Source organism: Hirundo rustica, chromosome 3, assembly GCF_015227805.2.
Source record: "Hirundo rustica isolate bHirRus1 chromosome 3, bHirRus1.pri.v3, whole genome shotgun sequence".
NCBI lineage: Eukaryota > Metazoa > Chordata > Aves > Passeriformes > Hirundinidae > Hirundo > Hirundo rustica.
In genome coordinates, this window is record NC_053452.1 from 18460795 (window position 1) to 18477725 (window position 16931).

The window sequence follows — 16931 nt, forward strand, 5'->3', positions numbered from 1 at the left end:
TTTATTGGTAAAAGTAGCTTTGTTCTTCATCTGGTGGCAAACCACTGGTGCCAGACCTGTTCCAGTTGATGTGCTCCAGTGATTTGTCTCCTGGGGGTTTTGTTTTAGTGGAACATTGACACCAGTGTGTCTTTCAAGAGTGGTTGAAGTGATGTTGTATTTGAGTGATTTAAAGTTATCCTTAGTGTCATGTGGTGGTAGGTGGGTTATTTTTAAATAACCCAGAGCTGCCAAGGTACGTAGTTGAAAACCAGTAACATTCAGAGGAGAAATGTGCTTCCAGCTTTCAGTTACCGTTACCTCTTTGATCTGTAATGTAAGAGTCAAAGAAAAGAATTCTCACAGTTTTCATTTTTATTTTAACAGAAGCTATTTTCCTATGTAGTCTTGTGTACTTAAGGGAAATCTTTGAGAAAGCATAATCTCAAAGGTCCACCTGTCAGGAATGAAATAAAACTCTGTATGATTTACTACCTTGGTGGAGGTGACAACTAAAAATGAAGATTTTAGCGTAGATTTTACAGTAAGAAAAAAGGTATTGCCTGGTTGATAACGCCACTTGTCGGAAGCCACGTGGGGCTGCCTTAGGTGTTGGTTATTCGTGTTGTGAGAGCAGGGTGAGCCTGCTTTGAGGGGTCAGTTGTGTGTTCCAGTTTCCTGCCCTGACTTTTCTCTGATTTGCTGGCTCTGTCTCTCTCTCTGCAGCTATCAGACAGGAACTCAGCAAGTCCAATACTGCATAGAAGGACTCATACTAAGCCGATGTGACTCTTTAACTTGATATAAAACTGACTACGTTTTGTGAGCTGTTAGAAGAAAACGGAGACAGACAGACAGACACTTGGAAGGAGGGAGAAACAACCTATTCTGAAAAGCTTCAGACACATCACTCTGGTGATAATGCTATTCCCCTCCTAGTTTGCAGCTTTTTTCTGACCTTTACAGCAGGGTGGAAAAGACTCTTAAAGTTACTGTAATGATTATGCAGAAATTCCTACATCTATCAGACAAGATCACAGTGCTTTGAAGTCAACTCATGTCAAGGTAAAATTGCACATGTTTCAGAATTTGCTGTTAAGACAAAAAAACAGGGAAAAGCTTGGGAAGGCTTTTCAGAGAGGTTTTCTTTGTTAATGAAGGAGTTAGCAAGTTATACTGTTGTACTTCAAATGTATCTCAGGTTTGTCTTCCTATCATATCTGATATTTCCATGAGTAATTTAAGAGATCAGATGTGTAGAGGTTCAGTTCACAAGGAAAAATTAGACACGTGTGCTTTTAAAGGCCAATATTTGTAAGTAAGGATGACGTAGACGGTGATGACATATCAAGATTTTGGAATTTTATGATAGGAAGCCTCTCTAGTTAGCCTTCATGCAATTTTCTAGGAAAATGAAAAAAAAAAAAAAAAGCAAATACAGTCCAGAGTTTAAAGATGTAGATGCCTTCCTACATTGTTACGATGCTTTACCAAATCTAAGACTTCGACATAAAGCGAATCAGCAGTCAAATGTAAATCATTAGTATGTTGTAGATTTACAGTAGATTTTGGGGCTTTTTTTAGATTTATGCATGTGGACATTTTGTAATGTAACACAACACAGCCAGCTTTTTAATTAAAAGAAAAATTGCATGTCACAGAGTAGCCTTTTCATTTGTAAGGCTTAATTTATGCCCAGAAAGATGTGGGAAGAGGGAGGGGGAAGGTGACACATTTTTATTACTTTCTACACCTTTTTCTTCATCTTACATGCATGTGTAATAATGAGGAAAACATGACTTTTATCAGTAACCATGTTAATGGAACCAGGTACTTGATCCTTTTGTATCTTTTTTCAGTTTTCTATTTGAAATTCAGTAATAACTTCCAGTAATGGTTCTGAAACTCCCACGTGAACCGAACTCGTTTCTCGGTGAGAGAAAAAAACGTTGTAGGCATCTGAGTCGCTGAGGATGCCCCTGTGTAAGTGCGTTGTCCTTCACCTTTTCACCATGACCCTCTGCTTCACTCTTTTCTGAGACTCCTTTTTTTGATTGTTTAATGAAACAGAACAGCAGAAGTTACCTGAGAACGATTCAGGTCACAGTAAATGGCCCCTTCTCCTCCTAATTTATCTGCCACCCTCCTTTCCAAAAAACCTCAAAACCAACAAAAAACCCCCACACCTCCACACGACACAAACCCTGAAAAAAACAGCAATGATACGCCATTGGTTTTACTCAACAGTTTGAGAATCGTTTTTAGGGGAGGTGATAACCTCTCCCTTTCCCAGGATTTTCGATCTCATGAGTGTAAATTTTTATTTTTAATTTTGTTTTTTGATATGGTAAAGTTCAGTGGAATAGAAATTCCGTAAATTGGCTCTGTAGTGCTTTGGACAAAGAATATGGATCAAAATCTTCCCTTTTCCTTTGCACTGTCCATTTTTCCAAGCTGTGTTTGCTTTGGGATCTGTTCAGATCCAGATGAAAAGTTTACTTGTGGAGAGGTTTGCTTACAAGTACAGGCAGCTCCATTCGTAGCACAGATGCTTTCAATTACAGACTGCCTAGAGTGCTGAACACCAAAGCAAAACAGCACTTAACAGCTTCAGAAAAGCTTCAATAGGAAATTTTCCTCCCATTCAAACACTGCCTGATCTTACAGGTTCAGATTCTAAGGGAAGGTGACAGTGGAAAAATTGCCTAACTCCATTTATTTTTTTTTTTAATAAAGAGGAGAAACAACATCACTTTTCTGCATGCATTTGTTGAAGGCATTAAAAAGAAAAAATCCATAGTAAGCTTGTCAAGTACTGTTTTTCTCAAAACAAGAGGAGGCATTTTCATCTTTGTTGATGTAGCTTTTTGTTTTACACAGACTTTTGAACAGTAAGGATGTTTACCCTTGTCAGAAATCACGTTTGATTCGTTTCTAGGAGGGTTCAGGAGTTACATAGCGGAATAGCATGGATGGCTACAAGTGGTCCAAAATTAAAGGCTGAACTTCTAGATTGTGCAAGGAACTGGCTTATGCACTAAACGTTTTGTGCCTTGGTCTACAATTAACATGATTTCTGTTTAAAAGAAAAAGGAACAGTTGTTGTCTTTTTGTGCTGCTTCTACATACATACTTTCTGTGATCCCAACCTGCAGAACTGGTTCTTTCCAGAAAATTGGATTGAATTAAAGATTACTGTAGACATTTCTTGACCTACTGACAGTTGCACCATTTCCAGAGATTTCAGTATTGAAAATGAACTGCAGAAGCTACGATTATTTTGCTTACTGGTGACTAAGTCCTTTAAAAACCATATTGTGGTGGTTCTGTGCTTTTGTACATTGGATGTCTTAAGCTGAGGGCAGTTTAAGGGATCCTTCCTAATGCCAGGAGGGCGTTGCTTTCCTCAACACTGTGATCTGACCTGTGATAAACCTGCACTATAGACAAGTGGCTACCGAGTCATCTGCAAACCAACTGAATGTAAAACCCCTAGTGCTGGTGCTGAAATCTCTTCAGACAGTCATAATGATTTCCAGTTCGTTGTTTTGAAGTTATCAAGTGTCAATCAAAGACTGAAGCTGTTCACTAATGAATGTTGACTTTTCATGCATTTAGGTTTACCTTCTTCTTAGTTTCTCAGTTCATTCTCTGCTATTTTTATCATATTGTGTCATTTTAAATTTCTTACATGCTAACGTTTTGTTTGAGCGAATGAAATAAAATTGCAATATATAAACGTTGCCACCATTTATTTCTGGAACTTCATAGAAGACTCTCTGAGATTTACTACTCGAAGTCCCCAAATTTTTAATGACTCTGATCATTCCTCACTCCTTGATTCCACCTCTCCTTTCTGTTTCTCCATCAGAAGATCCAGTAGAGAACAGTGAAGACTTAACCTTACAAAGATTGTAACTGCAGGGACTGTGTACATTCATGACTGGTAACTGCTGTACATAAATTAAAATTCATTTCAAATGTATGATGTGATTTACATATGGTATTATACACACTTGGGCCTCTGTATCCACGGAGAACACGGGAGGGAGAAGGAAAAAGGCTGGAGGGGGAAACAATTGCAGTCAGTCTGACTTCTTCTCTTGCTGCTTTCCTGTTCATGACTCATTTTCAATACTGGTAATAAAGCAAACCTACCATGGCAGATCATTAGAGGTTTCTGTGCACTAAGGACAGTTTTGCTCAATTTATCTTACAGCAGAATACTGAGCAGAGCTGCTCAAATGTCTTTGACTTGACATCCTGAAGCTGTACTTTGCTGCTGCTGTTGTTCGGCAAACCTTGGTCCCAGTGCCACGTTTGGCACCAACCTTAATGAGTTATAAAGGTTTGGGGTTTTTTAAATAAAACTATCACTAGATTCTAAAATGGCCTGCTGTTCTTGGGGCAGTGTTTAGGCACCAAGTGAAAACATTCCTGATTTAAATGTCCCAACGGTGTTACCAACGCAGTCCGTCGGTGTCGAGAGGTGTGTATTAAAAGGTAGGGAGATGGTCTGTGGTTGATCAAAGTGGGGATTGTCATGGGCTCTTCTGAAAATGTTTAATTGGGCTCAGTTCCAGTGCTGAATATTACTTACCAGTGACTTCTGCATCTAGTCATACAAATCTTGCAAAATCCAGAAGATTCCCTCAGTTTTCAGTAGATGAACAAGATGGGAAGCAAGGAAAAATTTTTCTCAAAGTGGCTTTTTTTACCAAAGACTTAACAATTCCTTTTGAGGCTGTAAATGTTCCTTATTCTGAAGGCTGCTGCTGGGCAGGAGGTGATGGAGAGAAGGTAAAAAGGGTATAAAAGTAGGTGATTTTGGAGGAACTGGGCCAGTTCAAAGTTCTTGAAGAATTAGGCTAAAGATCACTTAAATTGTTTGTCTTAAGGGATGGTTTTGGGAAATGAGGCTGCTTTTACACGCTGTCTGGGAGTCTTAAAGGAGAGAAGTAGTATGTTAAATCAATACTGTCACAACATGTATTTGCACTTTCAGAAGAGCTTGTTTTTAAGTCAGCCTGTATTAACTCCTACCAGGAGTTAATATTCATTTTAACACTGCAGAAATGGTCACCTGAAACTGTTGAAATTGATGCATCAGGAGATACATTCAAATCGGTCTAGGTTTATAATCTTAACTAAAAACACGTGCAATAGGAATTGATGTAATTTTCCGAGATATGGCAGAGGAGGGGTGGTTCTGGATGTTGGAAAAGCTTGGGCAAACCATAAACTTACAGCCCCAGTCTGCAGGATACCTGGTAATCAGCATCTCCATTGCACAGGGCCTTCCTCGGGTAGTTGGTTGTCGCGGTGATGCTGAAAGTCAAGGAGCTTCGGAAATTGCCTCCCTGTTGTAACTGGATCCCAGTGGAACTCTGTTACATAATTGCGTTTTCTAACATTTACGTTGTAGAGCTTGCTGTCCTGGATCTTGGTGAGTGTTATTCTCGTGTCCTGCTGATGAACAGTCCAGTGGAGAAGATGTGGAGCAGCTGCTGCAGCTGGGCTGTGCTGCTGCTCTGGCTGTGGCAGCTGCAAGCTGACATTGTCTCTGAGATGTATAATTTTGCCATCATTGTTACTCAGGGATGGGCACCGCCTTCTCCCTTCTCAGCCTCTTTTAGAGCTGTCATCTGTGTGACGTTTTCCCTTCCCTTTGTGACTGCTGGTCTCTCCCTCAGCTGCTCAAGCCCAGTAGAGTTGGAAGGGATCTCCCATCATCATCATCATCTGATGTTTACCTTCTTTAATGTAACTTTTTATCACCAACCAGCTGGAGCCACTTAAGTCCCCAGCAATTCCCTGAACAACATCAGCTCAGCAATAGTTTCCTGTGCTAATGTGCTGTCAGTGTGCTGAAGTGCTTTTCTTTGCAGAGTCTGGAATTGTCCTGCTGACACAGGCAGAGGAAAAAGAAAAGTAGTGAGGAAGTGTGTACAGGAAGAGAAGTGTAAGGGATTCTGGAAGTGTTCATGCTACCTGCGGGGAAGGATGCTGCTGGAATGAACAGGGCTGCAGGAGGCTTGAAAACACAAACAGCTTTTAAACCTACTCTGGATGCTGATGGAATCCACAAATTGAGATAGGCAGGAGGGGTGGCTTTCTGGGCAGTCTGAAGGCTGCTTGCCCATCACTGTAAGGCTAGGAAGTTTAAAAAAAAAAATTACCTCTGTGTTGAAGGTAAATCTTCTGCTACTTGACTTTTTTTATTTTTCCCCAGCCCTGTTATTGTGAAACCCATTAGGCCCTGCACAGCTCAGTAAGCCCTGTGATGCTGCAGAACCAGCCCCAAAAGCCCTCCTGAGGAAAAGGGGGTGCAGACACACTCATAAATGCCTCCTGACTGGATCTGGGGGTGTCTGTCACAGCCACAGAATTTTCCACGGTGTTTAGGCTGAAATCTTTCTCTGCCAGTGCCAGGCCAGTTCTGCTTCAAACGTGAGCATCAACAGTGCTCAGTAATCTTTGCTCCACTGAGAAAAGCTCAGCTTGGCTCTCAGTCCCACAGATTGACACTGCAGTGCAGGAAGCAGAGAGGCGTCCAAGGAGTCCAGCACTGATGCAGTTGGTTCCTCAAGGAGTTCACGGGATAAGTGAAAAATCCTTGTCCATGTTCAGAGTGAGCGATGACAGAAATGCAGCCAGAGCGTTTGGGTTCTGAGAGGTGAGAACCTTTTTCTATCCTGCTCTTACTTTCCATCTCATTAGCTGTTTGGGAGTGAATGTCTCAGTCACAGAGCCAGATTGTGTGTTCCACCTCCCAAAAGTGACTTGAAGTAGGAGTTAGGCACTCAGAAAACTGGGTTTTGCTGTTCTGTGACTCACTGAAGTGAGGAGGAGGTGACCACCACGCCCAGGAGCAGCGGGAAGCTGAGGAGTTCAGTCCTGTTGGACACTGGAGGTTCAGGGACAGGGGAGGGGCAGTGCCTAATAACCTCTGTGTCCCCAGAGGGAGAGGGCAGTCAGCCATGGATGCACGTGTTCAGGCTCTGAAAGGAAATCCACTGTCACCCTTTTTCTTTTGTTTTCACCCTGAAGCCTGTTATTAAAGAAGTGAGTAAATGATATTCAACAAAGCTGAGGTATCTCCCCAACCTGGCAGCTCAGTGTGTGCTCGAGACATTTTTGGAGGCAGCACTGCTGAGTGAGGCCTTAAAATCTGCTTTGGTGGTTCTGTGTCATGGGGATAAACAAAATCCTTCAGAGATTTCCATGCTCTTCTCAGGTCCTCTGGAGTTAGGAGAGCTTTTGTGAAGCTGTGGTGGCAAACTTACACCAAATCTTCACAAGGCCACGTGCCCACACGGGTCTCAAAATATGAGGAAAGGGAACGCACTGCGTACCAGTGACAGCTTTCGAGTACTCTTTAAATAAATTACCTTTATTAAAAATAAAAGCACTCCGAGGACTTTTACCAAATAACTTGCAAGCTGAAAATGTGACAGTTCTGCAATTTATTGGTTAATTTAGGAATGAATTGGGGTACTGCACCTTCAGGGCAAGCAGGTATAGGGAAGTCACAAGTCCACAGCAGTGGTAGGAAAATGAGAGGACTCCAGAAGAGAGGGATTCTGACAGCCAAAAATGCAAATTCCTTTCTTGAAAATGAAGGAGTAGCCTGGCAAAAGGCTTCAAAGATAGTGGCCCACTTAGCATGGTCAAAACCATTAATGTTGATTGGAACATCGGAGTTTCACGTGTTCCCAAGCATTGTGTGTGAGGAAAGCCAGAGGAGAATAAGAGAAGGGGAATGAGCACTTCAAAATTACTGCAATTTCTTGCTGCATTACTTTTCACTTCTGTGCCTTTATTTTTTCATTGGAGGTGAACTACATGACCGTAATCATGCCTTTTACATATTTGACTGGCACAAAGGGAGATGAGCTCAGGTCTGGAGGCAGAGCCTGGCAGGGGCATAGCTCGGGGGCTGAGCACTGCAGGATCCAGCAGAGCCTGGCCCTGAAGCCCTGAGCACCACCAGGAAATCTGGGCTTTTTCGTTGTGTAATAATTACATTTTATGTATCTGCTGAAGGACAGCTTCATTGCCAGGAAGTCATTGTTCTTCCTCAGTGTCAGCCTGTAACCTTTAGAGCAAAATAAGTCAAATTTAGATCAAATTTGGTCAAAAAACCAAATTTACCTTCTACGTCACTCTAAAGGCAAAAGTGTTTATGCTTTGTTTACTGGACCCAAATTGAGAAGGGTTCCCTGTATGCTCACATCTGTCAGGAAGAAAAACATTGCATGTGTTCAAGCCCTGAGTATTCTCAGCTTCCCTGAAGTCAATACAAGTTTGAGTTGTTCTAGTCTGAAATGTTCCCAGCCACCAGATGTAATCATCTCATAGTCACTACAATCTAGTAAATACTGCCCAGCATTTTTTATGCATCTATGAAAAAATACTTTAAGCAATAAAATATAATGTGAATTGCAGGAAATGGCCCTTTTTTTTTTTTTTTTTTCCTCCCCCCCCCCCCCCCCCCCCCCCCCCCGGTGATCTGCTGAATAGCTGGAATAGCTGAAGTAGAGATACTGGATAAATAAACAGCAATTACTGACTAAGGGCTCCTTTTTGAGCGAGGAGCTGGATGGAATCTGCAGCTAGTGCATGCAGTTTGGAGCTGGCATTGCAGGGGGATGCAGCCATTGCAAGCCTTGAGGGAATTTTGAGTTCTGGAGCTGAGTTTCAGTAGCACTAAATTTGCAACGGGTAAGGAAAACTCCTTTTTAGGGCGAGGTTCCTCACTAGAATTTCAGAAATGCCTACAGGTCTGCTTTAAAGGGAATGAAAATGAAAATCCTCCCATTACAAAGTTATCTCAGAGGGGATTTTTAATGTCATTGCCAAAGCTAATGCTCCCAGAGGAAAACTTCACTGAAGCACTGCACAAATGCATCACAGCCAGATTGAGATTCTGTATCGCAAACCGCGACTTAGGAACAGTCTTTTTGTATTTTGTGAACTGCATATAGATTTCATGTTCCAGTAAATTCCAGTTCTTCCTCTTGAAAATACCCTTCGGAGCAGCTGAAGCATCACCGAACTGTTAGTGGAAGTGTTTCTTTCTGTATCTGGAGAACAAGTTGTTTTTAGCCTTAAAACAGCTTCAGAAGAGGCAAGGGGTGACTGTCCAGACTCTTTGTGGTCTTTTAAAGCTTAAATTCATCTTTAAAGGTAGGCACATGGATATGGACTTATGTTTTTCCTCCAGCTTCCTAAATCTTCTCCCTCAGCATCCTCTCGCTTGCCTGGTGAGAAGGTTCTCCTCAGCTCCTGGCAGAGCCTGAGCTGTGTTGTGCATCACTTGTTTCTCTCGGGGTTTATCCAGTAGTAGTAGTAGTATCAATTATTAAACTGTTCTTACCTCAGCCCATGAGTTTGGGGTTTTTAACTTTTTTTTTTTCCCCTGATTCTTCTCCCCATCCCCCTGGAGGAGGAATGAGCAAGCAGCTGTGTGGTACTTAGTTCACAGCTGAGGTTAAACCATGACACTTGGCCAAGGCGATTTGGGTTCTTGGCCATCAATCATTAGGTTCCAGGAGACCTGTTCCTCCCTGGGAGTTTACTGGGCCTTTATTACCTGGTGTGTTCATTCTCTCCCCACCACCACGGGACCTCCTTCAGCTGTTGTCCAGTGATGCTGGAATGAATGGCAAAATGTCTTTCTGGGGCTATGGGGGGAGGGGAGGAGGCAGGACATGTGGGCTATGCTGCTTGGCACAATGCTCTTTGCCATTGGACACGCGGAAAAATACCTGGCAAGCCTCAGCAGTACAAACACCCAGGTACTTCAGTATCAAGGATACAACTTCAAAGTAAAATCCTACGGAATACCCCTCAGGAATGCTCAGTCTGGAGCGTTGCTCAGGTGATGGTGTATGAAGAAGTAAATTATTGCTGGGAAATCCCCCTGCAAAGGCAGCAGCAGGAGGGAATGGCAGGGTGGTTCCCCTCCAGTTAACAATGCCCAATATTGTGCTGTGTCATGGGAAAGGTGTAAAAAAGCTGGAGCCAATGAAGAAGAAAAATAAGGTCTTTGGGAACCAAGGTATAAATTGTAATGTGTGTGTTTACACTCTACCAGCTTCAGGAAAAATACAACGGGCCCATCAGGAGAAAATGTTCCTGTGTTTGACTTCTGTTCCCAAACACATGAGATTCTGTTTAAAATGAAAAACTGATCAAAGATCTTGCCAGGGTCTCAGGATATAATGGCATTGTTGAGATGGCAGTCTGTGTTGGCTACAGAGATAAAAGGATCACTGACAGTGTTGGACCACGACAGGAGTAAGGAAGATCATAAAGAATAAGTCATCCTTTTTCTTTTTTCTTACAAGAAATGATTAATATCCCTGTGGCTTCCCAGCCTCTCTGTGTTATGGTGTGCTTTTCATAGAAAAGAGTGGAAATGAGTGGAGTTTCCCTGCATGATCCATCCATCCCCACATTTCTGTTACGTTTGTCCAAAGAAAATCCATGTGAGAACACAAAGTAGATTGTGGCAGTAGAGAGATTTTGATTAGAGGATCTGATCCTTTTGTTCTCATTCAAAACCAAAGCTTTGCTTGTGTGAGGACTCCTATTTAAAAGGAATTTTCCACAGTCAGGTTAAATATTCCTACAAAACTACATAGGGACTATCACAAGAAACTTGTGGTATTTCCACTCCTTGTATATGCATCTGTTATTTTCTTAGTCTAGCAAAGCAATTAAATTCTTGATAGGCTTTTCATCCATAAATCTGAACTCTTACTTAAGCCCACAATTAACAACTTCCACTTTTTTCAAGTGCAAAAAGGATGCAGAGGACAGAACTGGGTGTCTGTGGACAGCCAGACGTACTCTGTGTGTTTAGTGTGCTTTGCCCATGGACCAAAATTTCTATTGAGCGTGCACAGATACTGTCATGTTCTGCAAGAGCTGTTAAAACAAAAAGTGGTGATGGCAGAGCACCATCAAACACCAAGAGTTCTGGGGGAAACGGGAGAATCCTCATCCGCTGCTTCAGTTCTGCCAAATGTGCAATTGGTGCGTGCCAGTGATGGTTTTGTTCAAGCACATTCATTCTTCTAAGGGATTTTATTAAATGATTCTTCTGTTTCTTTTGTTTTACGCTGGTGACTGAGTGGCTCCTGACCTCAGCCATTGGTGTTAGAATTTTCTGAAGGGCAAAAATACCCAGCTTTCAAATAATCACCCTGTTAAAAAAACATGCATTTTACCTTCAAGCACAAACCTGAGGGTGACACTTCTACATTTCTAAGGGGCTGACCACAAAACCTGCTGCTAAAATTTCCAGACGAAGATTTTTAAAAAAGGAAATGTTTCTGTGGTTTATTTCCTGTCGTGAGGCAACACCTTTGTGTGCCACAAACACACAGTTAATCAAAGTAAGCAGAAAATTGTCTTGTGATCTCCCAACCCTGCCCATGCACAGGTGGTACCATCCCACAGCCAGTGGAGTTTGAGGCTGGTAGGGAGAAAAGGCTTTGGGGAGTTGGTGAAGTGAGAGTTGTTGCTGACAGGAGCCTGGAAATATTATTTGTTAGGTGAATGTTGGTGCAGCTCACAGTGGGGTGTGTTGTGGGGTTACACCTTGCTGCAGAACAGATGCCTAAAAGTCTGCTCTGACCACGGAGAGATGGAGGAGTAACTCAGGATTGGCGCTGAGAGAAAGGAGACATCCTCTTTTCCTGTGGCTGGAAGAAATCGTCTTGGGAACAGGAAAAGTGATGAGCTATAGATGCCAAGGGTCATGCTGGAAGCCCTAAAGGAAACCTACAGCTCCAGGAGGGACTGGCACCATCTCAGCTTTGCCATCTTGGTTAGGTCTCCAGCTCTAAGCTCTCCAGCCTAGACAAAGTACTGGAGAGAAACAGCATCTCCAGAGGATGAAGGCCTCATCTGGCTCAGACTGTGGTTTGACAACAGGGGGCCTTATTTGCTCAAGAAGAGCCTTTGGGCTCTTTTTTATCCCAAGGAATTTGTTCCAGTTCCTTGACTGCTGTGCTGCTGGTGGATGGTCTGGCTGATGTTGTAAGGAGATTTTCATCATTTAACTTGAGATCAGTGAGGTTACAAAGGAAAAGAGGCTCATTACACAAAGAATGGACTCCTGTGGATGCACCAGAGGAGAAATTCCCTTCTGAAAAATACAGGACCCTGGGGAAGAATTTTCTGCCGGGATGTGAGTGCTTCTCTCCTGTGTCCCCCTCCACCTCTTTCAGAAGCTAGTGGGCTCCCTCAGTTCAGAGGATGTCGAGGAACTCTGTGGTCACCTTGTTTAAGGGTCCATCTTGTTGCTAGTCCCCTTTCTAAGGTGGGTTTTCTTGCCTTGCTATGCTCACCACCGCTCTCCTCAGAGGCAGTGATCCCTCAGTTATTGCTCTGTGATTTGCAGGTCCACCTCCACGTCACCCACCTTTTATTCCAGCACGTGACCCACCACACCTCATCTCCCACCCCCACCACGAGTTTCATTTAAAAACAAAGCCAAGGTGCTGCTGCAGCTGGGGGAGGCCAGGGCGTGGTGATTCCTGCCTGGCTGCTGGAGTGAGCTGCTGCCTGGATAAGTCACAGGGCATCACTGCCAAGCCCCACGCAGCCTTTTGAGCCTTATCAAGGCTTCTCAGGCTGCTGAGCTGGCAGCAGGCAGGAGTGTTCCAGCAGCTGGGCTTCTCCTGTCACTGAGTGTCTGTCTCCAGCAAATGTAGGCCAAGAAAAGCAGGTGGGTTCTTCCACCACTCTCCCACAACCCCTTCAGGGACAGACATGCATTGTCTGGACAGGTTACTGGCAACAGCGCTGCTCTTTCCTGCTCTGAGCTGTGTCAGGATGTCCAGAGGCTGAGAGCCTCACCAGGAAAAGCAGCAGAGTAGAGCCTGATCGTCCCCAGACCGGCTGCTGGTGCCTGCTGATTGCTGGATTTCCATGCCTGTGCCTGGCCAGGTTTCTTGTATCAAGGGCCAACAGTTCACAGTGAAACTTCAGAAAGAAGCTAACAAAAAACCCAAGCCCTTTCCTAATCCCTTCCTTATGGAAGGAGCTGAGAGACAGGGTGGGATTCTTGGCACGTCCCGTGCAGGACCAGGAGCTTGGACTCAATGATCCTGATGGATACCTTCCAGCTCAGCTTATTCCATGGTTCTGTGATATTTCAGGCTGCCTGGGCACCAGCAGGTCTCCGAGGATGCGGGCTGCACAAAGCGTAGGCAGGACGCTCCAAGCGCGGCTGTTTCTCAAGGTTTCTGTCAGGTCCCTCCTTGTCCATCTGGCATCTGCCAGAGGCAGTTAAACGCAGTGACCAGCATCTGTCATGTCCAGCCTTTCTGCCGCACCTTCACTCTCTGCCATGCTCTGGTTTCTGCACCAAACCCAAGAGAACTCAGTCCCCTGGGAGGGGGACAGCGAAACAGGACTTAGGTGGTTTTTTTCCTTTTCCAACCATCAGCTTCTGATTTAAGGAGTTCTGGAAAGCTGCTGGGTAGGTACGGTGACGTACCAAGTAACAAAAAGTCTTAACCTTGACTGTTTTATGTATTTTATAACAAATTCCCTGCGGTGGCATCTGCTGGCAAGGTTAAAACTGCAGCGTTTGCCGTGATGTGATGCAGGGTGGGACGGCTGGGTGTTAGTACAGGCACTAAGGAATGTGCTGCTGACCTATGTAAAAAGCCATAGCAAGGACATTTAAATCTCTGAGTGAGCAGGCCTGACCTCACAGCTGACCTTGTTTGGAGATGAACGTTAGATGAGGCCTGGGTTCGTTCCAGCTGGAATTTCCCTGCAATCCACTTTACGAGTTTGATTCTTTGCTTTAAATATCATGGACTAAACTCACAGATTCTTATTTACTTTAAGGATTTGCTTCTCTTGAATCAATGTCAGTGCTAGAACACCTCAGCCCAGCTGAAGTCACCTTTCTTTGGTGTCTGTCACAAATGAAAAATGGCAGATGTGTTTTCCTAGTCAGGCTGGTTAATTGCAAAGTTCTTCACTGGGATGCTGTCCGAGGAAGGAATATGTCGTAGGACAGGAGCAATGCAAGCAAGAGGAGGGACTGAAGCGTCCTGAGCACATCTCCAGCTGTGTGAGCGTTTCCCTGGCGCTCATCCAGATGTGTGCAGCCTCTCTGAGGTCACCTTAAGTCGCTGACGCGGATGTGTGGAAGAGAGAACGGATGTCACGCAAATCACGCTCGCATTAAGATTGCTGTGAAAACCCATCAAGCACCGTGCAAGCTTGGGGGATTGTCCTTCACTGCTGGAGTCAGACCTTGTTTTAAATGCTGAAAGAAGTCGCTTCGGAGATGAATATTCAGTGATTTGAACCAAACAAGAAAAACTCTGCTTTATTCACCCCCAAGGGTCCCCACCAGAGAAGATAGGGAGTCATCTGTCTCTCACACCTCGTGTGAAAGAGCACAGTGACTGCTTTTAAAGCAAAAGGGACTCGCTGCTCTCCAGGTGATGTAAAAAGATGCATTTGGTGCATTCAGTTCTGTTAACACACCTCTTTACATGCAAAATCACTGGTAAATGAGAAACAGTTGTAATAGAAGCTTAAAAATCCTTGTAGCTCATTTTATTGTATAATTCAAAGCAGAAGTCTGGTACTGCTGTCTTTGAAGACCCAAATTATATGTTTGGTTTCAAACTGCATATTTTATCTAGAACGGCATGAAATGTATTTTAAATAATAAGTAATTGTTAGAGTAGTAAATAAGTAATTAAAAAAAGAAAAAGGGGGCTGGGAAGCAATAATCTGAAATATATGTGTTTCCCTGGGAAAATTTTAACCTGGCATAGTAGACCTGCACAGATGCTCTTTGGGTTCGTTTTTTCAAATCTCTACAGAAGATATCTACCTATGTTTTGTAATTACGTGGTGAAACACTAAATTAGCTAGACGGGCCTACTGCTGTACTGCATAACAATGCCATTTACCTTTTTTCTGCAGAGTTTCAAGAGCCATTTGTACATGTAATTTACCCTCTACAGCAGGAAACAAAGAAATGACACAGCAAAGCACTGCTGGACCTTTATGAAACCTATTGTGCACTGCAAACCGAATTGTTTTCAGCGTTATGTTTCAGAGCTGCAACAGCATAAAGCCAGCACAAGTCCGACTATTTTAATAGAGAGCAATTTTTGTCTGAGCAGCGTCTGAGGTTTTCCTTGAGACAAATCAACAGGACCGATGTTCTGATACGGTGTATTACACTTTGGGAGCACTACAACAGGATCTGTTTGGGAGCAGAAGAACAAAAGGAATAAAGCAGCTTAACGCTGACCTAAATAACCCAATATATTCCTTTTAAAAAACTCTTGCCGTGCCATCTGGGGGGGTTGATTCCCGAGAGATACTGAAACTCCCCTTTGTTCGGAAAGCCCCTCGCTGCAGAGCGAGCACGACCGCAGCGAGAGCAGCGGGCTGCGGCAGCGCGCAGGAAACCACGGCAGGCGCAGGGACGGGCGCTGCCACCGGCCGCGGCTCCAAAAAAATCCAACAAAAACCCGAGCTAAACCCCTGGCCGCTTGCCCCGCACCTCTCAGCTGCCGCCAGCCCGTGCTGGGGGCCAGCCAGGGCCGAAGGCAGCTGGAAGCGCCGCCGCAGCGCCCGGCCCCTCCCGGCGCGGAGGCGCCCAGCGCAGCGGCCCCGAGCGCTCGTTTCCCGCCGAGCGGGGCCGGGCCGCGCTCCGCGCCGGGCTCCTCCCGAAAACCTCAGCCCCGAGCTCTCTCTGGAGCGCAGTCGCGGCTCCCATATTCACCGTCGCTGTTGCTTTTCAGCAGTAAAGCCGTCCTTGCTAAACCCGAGTGCTGGGGAAGCGGCTCTGAATTCCCGCAGGCCGGCAGCCCCGGGGGAGGGATGGACGGGGAGTGCCGGAGGTACAGCCGGTGCCGGCACCTCAGCTTAGCTGTGCTTTGGGTCCTGTTTCTGGGAAGGTCCTGTCCTGGCTGTTGGAACTACAGCAATTTAATTACGTGCCATTGAAGCCCGTGCTGTTTGTTTTGGGGAAGGGGAGGGGAGGGAAGCGAGCAGAAAATGACCATGTTATAGGTGTACCTGCACCCAGAAAACCACAGGAACTAGCCTCTGTTCCTTTTCCTAAGGCAGGTTCTTTTAGGATTGATGCTGCTCTGCCGCGTGTTTGGCTAGAAGTATCCCACTGTAAATGGGATACAACAAAACCTGGCAGGCTTTGGGGCTTAGCATAAAATGCCGTATCTCATCCCAAAATCAAAATATGCACAAGTTGCTACTGAGTGCAGTTAATGAGGCCACGGGTGTAATGTTAAAGGGATGTTACTGCTTTTTCACGTGTAGCTTCCAGTATGTTAAAACCTTTAATTTTCTGAACACTGTCAATGCTGTAAAAAATCTCTTCTAAAATATATGTTTAAATAATCAAAATTTAAATCATAATTCTGTCCCCTGAGTCCAAGGTTTAATCAGAATGATTCCTGCATTTTTGCCCGGCAACACAAAAGCCTTCTAGAGAAAAATTTGCTCCGGAATATTTTCAGAACTTTATATAAGTCCACATTTTAAAATATTTCTGGAGCAGCTGAGGTCCAAAGTGACCTAGCACAATTCCATACGTGAAGCAGTGGGGTGTGTATGTGTCTGTAGGTAGTTCGAATTGGAGCTAGCCCTGAATGTATAGATTATAGCTGAGATTGAACTTGAATTAAGAGAAATGCCAGTTTGATTCGCTCCAATCTGAGTTGATCTTTCTACTCCTCGAAGCACATTTCAATAACCCTCTTGTTATCCTCCTCCGAGTTCCCGTATGCTATTATTGTTCTTATCTATACGTTCCCTTGATTACAGCGCTGCCCTGTGAGCCTGTCACCGCTGCGGCTGCTTCATAATTACTGCTCTGTGGGCTGCCGGAGCCGCTAATGATGCTGTGTTGGCTGTCGGCGCTGCGCGCT

The 16931-nt window shown here is 44.4% G+C and overlaps 1 protein-coding gene across 10 annotated transcripts in view; it reads left to right on the forward strand.

Annotated features, from left to right (window-relative positions):
- ENAH (ENAH actin regulator) overlaps nt 1–1637 on the forward strand; it is an 86104-nt gene extending 84467 nt beyond the window's left edge. For all 10 annotated transcript variants that reach the window (XM_040057923.2, XM_040057927.2, XM_040057931.2 and 7 more), the window contains one exon: nt 706–1637. In XM_040057923.2, the coding sequence (XP_039913857.1) occupies nt 706–743 (38 nt within the window). In that variant the 3' untranslated portion in view covers nt 744–1637. The remainder of the gene's footprint in view (nt 1–705) is intronic.
- The last annotated feature ends 15294 nt before the right edge of the window (nt 1638–16931 follow it).